At 39.6% G+C, this 14,238-nt stretch overlaps 1 protein-coding gene across 1 annotated transcript in view; it reads right to left on the minus strand.

Moving 5' to 3' along the window:
- Window positions 1-744: 744 nt before the first annotated feature.
- LOC129857724 (glutamate receptor ionotropic, kainate 3-like) overlaps window positions 745-14,238 on the minus strand; it is a 112,279-nt gene continuing 98,785 nt past the window's right edge. The window contains exons 13-16 of the mRNA XM_055926236.1: window positions 9,638-9,855; window positions 6,944-7,169; window positions 5,183-5,436; window positions 745-4,470 (exon numbers count right to left, since the gene is read on the minus strand). Coding sequence (XP_055782211.1) covers window positions 4,084-4,470; window positions 5,183-5,436; window positions 6,944-7,169; window positions 9,638-9,855 — 1,085 coding nt within the window. The 3' untranslated portion in view covers window positions 745-4,083. The remainder of the gene's footprint in view (window positions 4,471-5,182; window positions 5,437-6,943; window positions 7,170-9,637; window positions 9,856-14,238) is intronic.

The raw sequence follows: 14,238 nt of genomic DNA on the forward strand, positions 1-14,238 counted from the left end.
GTCGCTTATACAAATGTTCTGCAGCCAAACGATGACGATGATGATGATTATTACTGGGATAGTATGAGGGTTGATGATTGGCAAGCTCTATCAAGGCCTAGGTAAATACTATTATATGAAAAGGTATCTCTGCTTGCTGATCCTCATTAAATGTAACAGACAAGAGCAGAAGAGATCATTTCTAAGAAGGATTCTATGCTCTCATGTATGGATGTTTGCCATTGAGTAATAGTCAGGAAATAGACAAATGATCGCTCAGTGTGTATCAGTAATTACCCCTGGAGTCTCAGATGCGGTCACTGCAGATTAACTCTCTTCAGAAGGCCTCTATCCATCTTTTCGCGTAGCAGAAGTTCCCCACACATTAGACAGCTCAGTCACTTACCACTCCAACATGCATGACTCTCTCCACTCTCCCTGCTTGATGTGCATGTCTTAGCAAGTCACAATGGTAATCTTGTAAATAGCAGGTGTAAAAATGCACGTTTCTCTGTGGCGCCCTCCTGTCTTTCATGTCACTGTGCACTTATACTTCAGTGATTCGGTATCAGCAAGCTCAGGTAAAGCATGACTTCAAAGGTTTATTCCACCCCGAGTGAATGGATCCATACGGCAAATGGCAACAAAGTTCTCCTTGAGCCAGCTCTGCAGAGAGAGTTATTGTATTCTCAGGTTTAGTTGCATGAATCTAGTCTCTATCAACTGACACGGTGTCTTTGAATAATAGGACTCAAACAAGAGTAATATAGTTTTACGTGTTTTATTTAAAACATTAAAATCATATAACCCATACAGCAAACTGTACAATTGAATTATTCACAGTGTGTTAAAAAGAAAATTACGCAATAGCCTCTCTATGATTTTGTATTTCCCCATGTTTTACTTGTTTATTCTAATAATGGTATTCTCTTAACACATACAGTTATTAGGTAAACAGAAAATGTTACAAAACGTTACAAAAAACTATATTCATAGAAATTCTGCATGTCCACAAAGAAAACCCTGGTCGGCACCAACATATTAATCCTATTGTTTGAGAGGTTTCCTGTCAAACGATAGAAGTAGACAATTCAACTAAACTCAATAACAAAACATAAATAAATACCTAGCGCTGTGACTGTTTGATTGCTTAATAAAGTGTAACTCATTCTAACTTATAGCAAATACTGCACATGTTATGTTATTTTTTTCATTATTTTTATCTTAGATTTCATAAAATGTTGTAAAATAACTGGATTCACATTTTGGTATAAAAAAAAGACAGTATGCTTTTATAATTGGGATTGATTGAATTAACTGAACTCAAATCTTGGTAGTACATTTAAATCGTTTTATTAATGGATCACTGATGTCCATTTTCACCACAATTATTTCGGAGAGTATATGGATTAATAAAAAAAAGCACTAAAGTAACTTGTGTTTTGCAGTCAAAGGGGAATTCAACTGGAAGCCAGTCTAACATGTGGTGTAACAACCAGTCTTTGCCCAACTGCATCATGGGTTTCAAAAGAGAAGAAAAGAGATCATACAAAATCTATTCTAAAGAAGTTTCCTCTACAGTTTTGGGGAAATTCAATATCACAACGTCACATACACCTCATATCAATATATTAGGTGCGATAAAATAAGATTTACATATAATATTCTACTCTTGATGATCATAATCCAATATAATATATTATGATCCATTCCAATTGAATAAATTAATATGGAGGATGGGGAAGTGGGAGTGGGGTACAGGTTAAAGTGGCATATGAAACCGAATTTAAATTAAAAAATTGTGTTTGGCTGAGAGCAAAAATGTATGTATTTACCTGTAAAAATTTTGCAAAATACATTTTCTCCTGTTCATCTTATCTACATATACTCTACTTTGCAGAAGGGAGTTGATTAACATTTATACAATGAGTTTCTACCAAACCAATAATAAGTCACACAGATGTAAATTTCCTTGAATCTTTACATTGTTAATGTTGAAAAAAAAGGAACCCAAGATAGTTTGTCTTTTTTTTTATCAATATTGTAAACCTCACAGAGGTATGCTGTCTCTTCAGCTCCCTATTCCGGCAGCTCACATATAGACTCCTAGCATCCTACAGCTCAATACTCATTGCAGATATACAGTTTATAGGCGTTTCAGACAACATGAACCCAGAAAACCCAAACTTCAGATCTTCCGTCTGTTTGTTCATCTCATCATCTGAGCATGATATTGATTCATGATAATGATTCATTTAATGATATCTATTTCTAGTGCACAGTATGAAAATCAAATGCAAAAACCAAAAGGGTCTCATCAGCCGCTCAGAGCTAGCTTATCTCATTTCCGTAACGGTAGCGTAGCGTTCGGAAAACGCTGCCACAAAGCTTTAATATCGGCCCTGCAATATGAATAAGCAAAATAATTTGCGAGTCCCAAGGACATTCACTGTTGCCATGGCCACAAAGTAAACACACATAGAAGGAACAGTATGTGGTACCATTCAAAATGATGACAGCATTTGTTTCTTACTTATAAGGTCCCCTTGTCCAATGTCCTCCGCCCAACACAATACTAAACCGAGTCATTTACAATCACCTGCAATTACAGAACTAAAACCAACCAGCTTAAAACAGTGACTATGCAGTCTGTACATCTGTTCTGTGCTCTCTGCATTTCTTTCATATCACTGATATTATTAGATTAGAGTATCTGTTTAGCAGTCAGAAAGTAATTAATCGCAAGCAGCAAGAGCAATTCAATGGACGTTGTGCGATTATAACATGGCTATTTCCGAGGGGCCTTATTGTAGAGACACTTTCACAAAATGGAAACAGATGGCTGATTGCCTTCTGAAAATGTTATATTGCCATTGTTTGTTTTTTTAACAACTCAAAGCCAATGTAGACACATTTCTCTGAAATGTTTATTAAGTGGACATGGGCAGAAATAACCCAACTAGAGATAACCAATTAGCCAAGCTATCCTAGCTAGCTGGCTAACTAACTAGCTGACTATAACCCTAACCATAACCCTTCATTACTGATAGGAACACATTACCCTGTGTTGTAAAGAGGAAAAAGGCCATGGATATTCTTCATCAACATAGTCTAATTTACACATTTGGGATCAGTATCTCATGAAGCACTTGCATGAGCAGTCACATCCAATGTTTAGTTTTATTTTACGGGCAGATCTTTGGCAATTGGCTAGCTCATTGTTCTTATTTTTTTTCCCACGTACAAGATTATCTTAATGTCCACAAAACATACGTCTGCAAATAATGTGGGGAAGCGCAAACAAATAGGGCCCTACATTGTGTTTAGTCACAATAACAAAATGGCACAATATGTGTAAATGTAATCTATTACCAATAAATCAAGGTCGCCCCATTAAAACCTCAGGATAGCTTCAGTGATGTCAACTCTCTCTCTCGTTGAACAGTCATTTTTTTGTCAATTAAAGCTCTGCAAACCAAGTTCACTGAGTGACTAATGCTCTCTCTTACTATGGGATTTGCTCACTGTTGGGATTCCATTGCTGTCATCTGCATGTACTAAGGACGTGTTTCTTCTAGTGGAATTATAGAAGTCCGGTGGTCCAAGCCATGCGTTTAAAAACGCCTCCCACAAAATAGACGGTGACTCAAAGAGAGCGAATCAAGAACTTAATGTTGTGTCTGTACAAGGTTTGAGGTAACATACTTTTCTGCTTCCAAAGGACCTCCAGACAAGATAAAAAAGAATCGGTCAGAACTTTGACTTTCAATGATCGTGATGTGCTATGTGTGACATAACTGATCTCCCACCAAAACCCCATTTCCCATGTCTGTCTGTAGTTCTTTTATTGCCATGCTCAACGAAGCCAACTCTGTCTTTATGCCATATGTCCAATAAAAAGGTTGAATCATTGTTGTCAATCAAGGATTCCTTGGATATCTTGTGATTCCTTGGTGAGTGTATTTTTGTGTTACTTACGTAAACATCGGACTTGAATACAGATTATTTGGAGATGTTGTTTCCTTTTCCAGGAACGGTTCTTCTCCTCCTCCACCTCACTCTCTCTCTTTTTCTGTCTCTTTTGGAATACATGGGTGAACGCTGTCATACCTGTGTCGCCGATGCTGCCATTTTGATAGTACCATGTTGAGTTAGTGTTCCATGTTTCGTTAGTGTCCCTATGTCGCTGTGGTTGATGGTGAATCTGGTGATCCCCTCGATTCCATTGTCCCAGGTTTCGGGACCAATCACGCCCTCCACATTGCCCAGGAGGCTCTTTCTCTGGGAGGCGCAAACCGTCACGGGAACACGGGGGTCATCCCAGTGGTGCAGCTCATGTTGTCCTTTCCCGGGAGTCGTCGGTCGTTGAACGTGTGCATGTTGATCACTGCATCCGTCTTGACCGGGACCTGGTGGCGGTGCTTGTGTTTCACACGCCTCCCGCAGGTGAACGACTGTCTGATCTCGTCCACCATGGCACTGCAGAAAGACCTCTGGGCAAAAAGGGCGAGGAGGAGGGGAGAGAAGGGTGGGGGGGAAAGGGATGGGGGGTAAATGCCTTAGCTTTAAATGGTTCCGAGAACATAGAGTGTCAACAACAATCAAAAGTACAAAAGACATTAGCCACAAAACAGTCATGTATGTTGTTCCTCTCCCGTCGCTGACAGCCATGTCAAACTGCAACCCCCACCACATGCAACCCACGCAATGTGCACTGTTCCTGCTCTGTCAGATAGATTGAACACAGAGCCGTATTCTTACCCCATTAACTATACAAGAATGCTTGACACAACCCGCTAAGTTGCACAATTCCAATCTGCGATTTACAACTTGAGTTTCATGGTATTCTGACATCTGCAATGACTAATAACAGATTAATTTGGCATGCTCCAATTTACAATTATGCCTGGAAAAAAAGAAATAAATGTTCTATTTTATGGCCAAATAGCACAGGGATTATTTGAGGGAATGCAAATCCCTTTAATAAAGGGAACTAAAATGGACAGTGTGCAGCTTGAATTTAAAAGTTGTTTTCATATTATTTCATAAGCACAGTTAGGCAAGTTGAATAATGGAAGGATCTAAAATGAACCAATATATATACTGTACATCATGCAAACAATGTCATCCATAAAATAATCACATCGAGTACATAAATTACTGATCAACAATCTTGAATCAGATTCATGGGTATAATATCTACCTGCTCACGTTTCGCCGTCTTCCTTAGCTTGTATATGAATTCGGCTATAGCCACAAAGACGGAGAGAACCAGGCCAGACGCCAGCACTATAAAGATCCCTCCCAGGTTCTGAATGCCCATGGGGCCGGCTTTCTCACGGCGCTCTTCGTCCAGACAGCTGCTGCCGCTCCACCACTTCTCCTTGAGCATGTGCAGACGGCCATCCTCCAGAATGCTCAGGATGGCGATGGTCACTTTGTCCCGGTATGGAGAGCCTGTAAGGCAAGCAACAGGTCTGCTTAAGTCTGGTTGAAAGATAAGATAAACCACTAGCTGGACCTCGCTGATGAGGCCACAGGGGTGTTTTCACAACACATGGCTGAAATGTATATGTTGTCATTGCATATTAATATACATTCAAAAGTTTGGACACCTACTCATTCAAGGGTTTTTCTTTATTTTTGCGCATTAAGGAAAGAAATTCCACAAATTAACTTAAGGCATAACTGTTAAGTGAAACGCATTCCAGGTAACTACCTCATGAAACTGGTTGAGAGAATGTCAAGAGTGTGCAAAGCTGTCATCAAGGCAAAGGGTGGCTACTTTGAAGAATCTCCAATGTAAAATATATTTTGATTTGTTTAACAATTTTTTGGTTACTACATGATTCCATTTTTGTTATTTCATAGTTTTGATGTCTTCACTATTATTCTACAATGTAGAAAATAGTAAAAATAAAGAAAAATCCTGGAATGAGTAGGTGTGTCAACTTTTGACTGGTACTGTAAATCAAATCAAAGTTTATTGGTCGCGTACACAGTTTTGCAGAAGTTATCGCAGGTGCAGTGAAATGTTTCTTTGCTTCAACAGTGCAGCAATAATTTAACAATACACACATAGTCCAGATATTCCCAAAATAACAAGAGTAAAATACAATAGTACTTCTACAAAATGCTTTGCATCGAAAGCACAGATATAGAATTAATGTGTTATTTGTTTCTGTCCAGCTCGAAGGACCACCTCCTACCAATGTATCAGTGGGGGATGGTGCTTGTTGCAGGAGTTATGGAGAGCTGGAGAGTATTCATACCATCAACGACCTATTATATCTATTAAAACTTCTTCGGGATCGGTGTCCCTTCCACAGGGCGGTTGAGCTAATGCGATTAGCATGAAGTTGTAAGTAACAAGAAAATTTCCCAGGACATAGACATATCTGACATTGGCAGAAAGCTTAAATTCTTGTTAATCTAAATGCACTGTCTAATTTACAGTAGCTATTACAGCGAAAGAATACCATGCTATTGTTTGAGGAGAGTGCACAATTTTGAACATGAAAAAAGTTATTAATAAACAAATTAGGCACATTTGGGCAGTCTTGATACAACATTTTGAACAGAAATACAATGTTCATTGGATCAGTCTAAAACGTTGCACATACACTGAAGCCATCTAGTGGTCAAACACTAAATTGCACTGGTGCAGGAATAATACACTATGGCCTTTCTCTTGCTTTTCAAAGTTGATGGTACAAAAAAATACAAAAGAACAGTTGGTTTTTTCTTTGTATTATCTTTTACCAGATCTATTGTGTTATATTCTACTACATTCCTTTCACATTTCCATAAACTTCGAAGTGTTCTTTTCAAATGGTACCAAGAATATGCATATCCTTGCTTCAGGGCCTGAGCTATAGGCAGTTAGATTTGGGTATGTCATTTTAGGCGAAAATTGAAAAAAAGGGGCTAATCCTTAAGAATGACAGATTTTGTTACATCTTACCCATGGGAGTGCCTATTCCATAGCCTTTGCTGTCAATGACGCCTCCAACCTGGGTGAGGTTGCAGTTCCGCTGGGTAATGTAATCAATTGTGGTGGACTCCATGAGCAAGGCATAGTCAGACTTCAGAACCCTCTGGATGCCGTCCTCAATGGACTTGACCAGCGACGTACTCTGTTTACTACTCATAAAAGCCCACATCTTCTCAAAAGTAGACACCTTTGATTTCTGTAAGGGGAAGAATTGAAAGTACAATCAATGTTGACCCTCAGATTGTGCATTACAGCTGGTCAAAGGGGCATTGAGTCTACACAGTACTTTATTTATTTTTTACATGTTTTCTACCGTGTGTTGAGCCCATTGCACATATAGCCCTCATCTTTGTAGCACATAGTATTGGTGTTGAAAATAATCTGGAAATCTTGAGCACCTATCATGCTGTTATTAGCCTTTTCCCACACTTCTCCATCTCAAGGTATATAAATGCACGAATAAAGGAACGTATTGAAACCTTGAGCTCCAAGAAAACGAATAAACTGTGCAATGCCACTTTAACATTCACAGCTTTCAAGTACTCTATCTACTATGACATGTAGATACATCTATTTAATTTTTGATATAGAAAGTGACTTGTGCCACTGGATACAATCATTTAGTATGGGGAGGTAATGTACATCTATTTTCACCCACGGGAAATAAGAAAAAAGTCTGGATTAATTGAGTTCCTCTCTATTAGCCTTGCGTTTGTCTATGTGATATTTCATGCTATTTGAGACAAGGGGTCAAATGTTATTCCATACCTAATTTGAGATAATGACTGTCTCATCACCATAGTAACTTGAAAATATGTAGGATGTCAAAGCTCTTTAGTTACTTAATCCCTGCATTGACGGTTAAAATGTGAAAAACTTTATTTGTAGGTGCAGGTGACACACATACAGTACATCTGATTGTCAAGATAGCATAGTGCTACTGTAAGTGTGCCAGAGATTACAGTGCAAAGATTTACTTTGCCCTACAGTGACCTTCCATGCAGTGTGATTTGACAAATCTACAGCTACTCCCCGACCTCTTCAGTATTTATCAGCTCCCTCATCCACTTCAGTCGAGCTCGTTAGCCCTCCCAGTGATAACGAGAAGGAACCCGAGGGCACTTGAGCTCTGCAATTGATGAGGTAATTATAGACACCTGTGTCTCCTCTGACTAATAACAATGCAATCATATCTGTCACTAATCAAAGTAAACACGCTTAAGGAGTAAAATCCACTTTTTACTGTGCCGAGAATTTACAGCAAGTTCTTGACTAATTGTCAATCTTTCATTTAGAGAAGATTCAAATAGATGGGTATAGCTCAGAGTAGACAGGCAGCCATCAGGAACTAAAGGCCCTGATGAGTAGATGATTAGTAGGATAAGGTTTCAGTAGGGGCTGGAGCAAAAGCCTGAACACTCAGTAGCTCTCAAGGAAGAGAGTTGGCCACCCCTGGTTTACACCATAGCCAGTAGTTCCAATGGTTAGGCAACTGATGACTCTAATTTGGTATAATCACAAATTCTAGTTACTCCATGGACCATGCCTAATCCCTCATTGAACTCCATGTTAATCAATCCTTATGGAATAGAGCGGGTACTAATGTGCTCTTTCTCCCCTAGTGGATTTTTTGGTCACCGGGAATCTTTATGTGGGTGAAAATTCTATTGGTGGATATTCTGACCGGGTCATAGAGCAGCTGAGACAATGCTAACAGAGAGCAGTAAGAGAAATTATGAATAATAATAATAATAATAATATTTGTAACACACTTTTCAAAAAACCAAAGTGCCAATAAATATAATATGAATATAATATAAGTATAATATGAATTTAATGTAATATAATATGAATAAACCAATATAAAGGAAATAGCAAATGGGCCAGAGAGAAGTCAACTAAAATACATCCTCAATTATATTGTCAGGGCATGGGAAACTTCTAAGATACACTCTTTAGCAGGGGCACACATATTACATAAAGTATTTATGGACTATTCAACAGAGAATATTTGAAAGTGTTAAAATTGGACAATCACCTCGGGTAAAATAATCGGTTTTCCTTGCTATTGTGTGCCATAAACATATGGACTTTTCCCTTGTCCATAAAACATTTTCCATAGAACTGTGTCCAATGTTTTCCATTTCTTACACAGAAAAACAGCAAACTCATACATGTTATTCAGCACCACAGTAACAGCATCTGAGGCGAAACTCAAAATAATAAAATAAAGTTGAGAACCCTGCATGGCAAAAGCCGAAACTTTGGAATAAAAAAATAATTTGAGGATCACATAAAACAATGTGGAGAAGTAGAGAACTTGCTTTTGCAGTGGGAATTAAGATCTAACTGGGAATCTTTAAAACAAATGGGGGGAAAAGTATTTTTATTGAGAAGCATACTGTATATAAAAAAGTACTGATTCAGCATCTTGTCTCAGTTCTTCATAAACACGTTTTATGACAATTTAACTGCGTGTACTCAGTGTGCTTCAATCAATGAATGGGGCTGCATTCAAACAACTTAAAAAGACTGGAGAAATGAAATGAAGAGATTTAATTCTGTTCTTTCGGATAACGCTCTTGGCAGATTGTTCATTTTAACATGAGTAATGAAATCAACATGAAACAAAGCACAACTCAAAACCAAAGCAAAGACACATACCTTGAAGAAAGACATGGTGGCACTGTCTTTGACCACGCCGTACTCAATCTTGGTCTGCTTGGCGATGTCGTCGGCAGAGTCCACGGGCGACTCCATGCGCTCCACGGTGAGGAAGGCGGCCAGGTTGGCCGTGTAGGAGGAGATGACGATGAGGGTGAAGAACCACCAGATGCCTCCGATGATCCTGGTGGACAGGGCTTTGGGCATCAGCTCAGAGCCTGGATGGCAGACAGGAAGAGGGGGAACAACAGTCATCTTACAGATACACTATAGGTATTCAGTCGCTAATTGTTTAGCTCACATTTTGGCTTGAATTGTGGCTGTATGGTTCATATACATATTCCATGATATATTAGGTCATTTCCAGACAATATTTCTGTCAATTTAGGGGACCCATTTTAACTCAAGGGTACCCCCAGAGGTAAAAGTTTAGTATAGCCTCTATAATGGAGATGGTTGACATCACATACGCATCTTCTTTATGTAAGACTGTTACAGAATATAACAAACACAATGGTTATATGGTTGCTTTTTCACATAAGGTGATCAATGGAACACACATACTGTACACTCTTGGTCTTACTCAAATTCTCAGATGGAAAACAACTAAAGGGGCATATCTAGGTACCTGGCAGCCTTATATTTGAATTTGACTACAATTGGCTGACTATGAAGGAAGCGGATGAGCAGAACTTTTTGGGGGTGCGATCCCAAACTCGAACGCCAGATAGAGTAGGATTCCTGTATCCAAAAAAAACCTCAGTCTGGGCTGAGAGTTCATTTTAAAATAATGGTCATGTTCCAAGCTGACAATATTCCAGTTGTGTTGCATGCACCATCCAATGGTTGTGTGCAAGTCCTCGACTGCAGAGTCAGCTATCTGATTGCTATATCATATGATGAAGTTAGTTGAAATGTTAAACACCTATACGTGCATTGTGAGATATCAGAATCGGGTTTATTGTCGTACAAGAGGAAAATCCTAGCACAGCTCACACATGAACGCATAAAACACAGCAAGAAACAGCCACACCTGCCCATAGAGGGACGCTACATAGAATTGTTCACTGTAGTGATAGCCCCCGGGATGAAACTCCTCCAGAAGGGCATGGTGTGACACTTAATTGTCCAGTATCTCCGACTTGTCAGGAGGAGATCAAAGCAGTAATGGAGTGGGTGGTCTGGGCTGGAGATCTGGCATGCATCTGCAATGTAGTCAGCCTGGAACGTGGCCTCTGATTCCACCAAGCTTAACAGACAGAAAGCACAAACTGATGGTGGAATCTGTTCTGGTGTTTTTGAAATAATAAAGTGACACGCGTTTGCTTTTTCGTTGTGGGGTTTCATAAAGAACCCTGCCACTAGGCATGTGTCCAATTAAAATAGTGTCACCAAGACAAAGAGGTCACATCTAAATGTGATTCTGCTCTTTCTCTGCCTTTGAAATGTTCCACCTCCTTTGCCACAGCCATATGTTCCCTGCACCCGTAAAATGGCTTGCATAGTATACATGCACTATATGCTTTCTTTTATTTGGGCTGTTGTATGCATTTTGAGATTACAATGTGTCGATTTTGTGTTTTGTATTCTTCTTTGCATGATTTTGAATTGTGTTGAGCAGTGCCTCACAAATAATGCATGCATAACATACATCCATTTGTGACAACTTACAGTTGACAGGGTGAAAATGGCTTATCAGTCTCTGGACATAAATGTTCAATTACTTAGGTTGGCCAGACTGCCTCCCACAGCATTTAGTATGACATTGTGAGGTCCTCTGTCAGTTCAATTCCCATATATCTTGTATACAATATCTTTTTGACTACTTTATTTTCTGTCCCTGTTGACGTCTAAAACAACCTCTCCACCAGAGGTTGAGTTCAGTGCCCTCCACTACTTTACTGAGAAGATTTATGAGGGCAATTTTGTAGAGTAACCACCCCACTGAGAGGAGGTAAAGTGGTCAGCTTTTTAACCTTCCTTACCCAATTTGATTGGATTTGTCCTTTGCGATTTGACAGCCTTACACGGTGGCAAACAAGGCCAGTACTGTAACACTCCAAGGTAAGAACTATCACTTAAGTGTAGGAGGACACCCAGCTCAGCAGTCAAACTGGTAAGGAACTGGAACAACTGGTAGCCCAATTGGATTACAGGCCATAAAATGCTGTTGTCAGCTGGAGCGCACGGCACCTAGAACACTCAAATAAATACTACAAACGGATTGGTCATACAGTGCCGCCGCGGTAATAAAACCTTGTCAATGCACTATGCATCTCCTTGAAGAAGGACTTCATGTCTTCTAAGCGACAACTACTGTGATTATTATTATTTGACCATGCTGGTCATTTATGAACATTTGAACATCCTGGCCATGTACTGTTATAATCTCCACCCGGCACAGCCAGAAGAGGACTGGCCACCCCTCATAGCCTGGTTCCTCTCTAGGTTTCTTCCTAGGTTTTGGCCTTTCTAGGGAGTTTATCCTAGCCACCGTGCTTCTACACCTGCATTGCTTGCTGTTTGGGGTTTTAGGCTGGGTTTCTGTACAGCACTTTGAGATATCAGCTGATGTACGAAGGGCTATATAAATACATTTGATTTGATTTGATGTCTTCTAAGCCAAAGAAGTATAAACGTCCTTTCAGAGCAGAAGATAATGATGCAATTCCAGTCAACAAAGCGACACAATCTCAGTGACTGCGGTGCTGCTGCAGCTAGAATGGCTAGGTGCTGACATCATAGTTTCAAGTTGTAACGTCATGTGCACAGGTACAGTGAAAGGCCTTGCAAAACACTATGACAAAACATTCTAATCTAAAGTATGTTACAGGATGGTGGATGTGACTCTAAATACACACTACGGCAAAATGGCAATTTTATTGAGAAAGGTAATAGGCTCAGGGATGCTGAATTTTTGTGTCAAAGCACCAGTTGGCAACCCATCCATTATGGGATTAATTGACACAAACAAACATTACAAGAATTCACTGTGATGATTCTGTGACAATTCTCGATGCTTGTAATATTACATACAGTAGTAACATTTGCTGTGATCCACCTGTGTGAAACTCGTGTGTTTACAGTACCCTCTATCACCCATAATACAATATATGACTAGCAAAAAGCATTCATAACTACTCGTGGCTCCTTATAACAGCCTTGACCAAAGCACACATGCTTGAGAGTTATATTCTCTGTGGATTTAGAAGCACCGAGTACTATTAAGTGCAATGCCCTGGCATTCTCCCGATGTTATTTTCCCCACAACCAAAGCTTCAACTTAACATCAGGGAGGCACCTCTTCCCGGGAGAATCATTACCTGCACTTAACATTCTCTCCTTCGCGGCCTCGTCACATAAAAACACGCTCTCTACGCCAGAGGCTGTTACTGCTTATTAATCTCTTAAAAAAACGAAAAATGTTTTCCAAGTTGAGAAACTCTCTTCTCCATATTGAGATAAGATAACTAACACAGATAAGGTCAAAACAGTGCCCCATGACTATAAATGCAATATGTTGTATGGCTTATGTTACTTACACATTTTGCATATCAATATAGCAACTTATTTTCCTGTTTCACCCGTTTTGCAACACCTCAGACACTATGTTTGTCATGAGAGAAGCCTCACATGGCCCGGAGCGCACCTCTTTTGAAGCGTGCAAGGTCTGCTTCTACACTGGCAGGATTTTGTTTTATTAGGCCGTTCTTCCTCTTCCAAACATGGCCATTTGCATTTGAAACATGTCAATGAAATGGCTTCCTCCTCAGCGACTGTCGGTGAGTTTGGCTGCAGAGCATAAGGTGTCTGGTTTGTATAACAAAATGGACCCCTTTGGATACATATGTGGTCCATTTGTATCAGGGCAGAACACATAGCACTTTTTGCACTTTCCACCGGTACTTATTGTACTCTTTCCAGCATGGAATTAAATGAAGTATATTTCTCGGCCTCCATGGTTTTTCCTTTTAATGGTTTGAGTGTGAGTACCTGCTGAGCTCCATGGTCATTTTTTTCTCTCAGCACCGGCCACCATTCCCCTTAGCCTGAGCACAGACCCTCAAAAGTCTTTGCTACAGACAGATAATCTGGCATTTGCCCGAAATGCCAGATGGCCAGTCCGCCTCCGGCTACAGAACACATAGGTGCCACAATTACTCAATACTAGTCCATCTAAACAGAGATAAACGTGCGCAGGCAGCACATGGTGCTCCAGGGTGAAGACGATGTTATTGCTGCATTGATAAATTACATGATCAATCGATTAGATAGTATAAAGGTTTTGCTATAAAGAGATTTTTAAAAAAGCATTTCAGTGAGAATGTCTTCCAGAGAATCAATGTTTGACCTACTTTTTTAGTTAACTGCAAATGATGCAGGTAATTTTATTTTTTTTCACTTCGTCATAGGGAACTAAGTTAGATTGGGAAAAGGCAACATGTTTAAAGAGTAATTGTAACTTGTTAACGTAATTGTTCTAAGCGATTCCAGACCACGTTAGCGCTATGATCTTAAAGGGATAGTTCACTCAAATTCCAAAAGTAGATATCTTTTTGGTTTTGTTAACCTTGCTACTGTCACCAAATGCATTTTTCTTT

Source organism: Salvelinus fontinalis, chromosome 6, assembly GCF_029448725.1.
Source record: "Salvelinus fontinalis isolate EN_2023a chromosome 6, ASM2944872v1, whole genome shotgun sequence".
Taxonomy (NCBI): Eukaryota; Metazoa; Chordata; class Actinopteri; order Salmoniformes; family Salmonidae; genus Salvelinus; species Salvelinus fontinalis.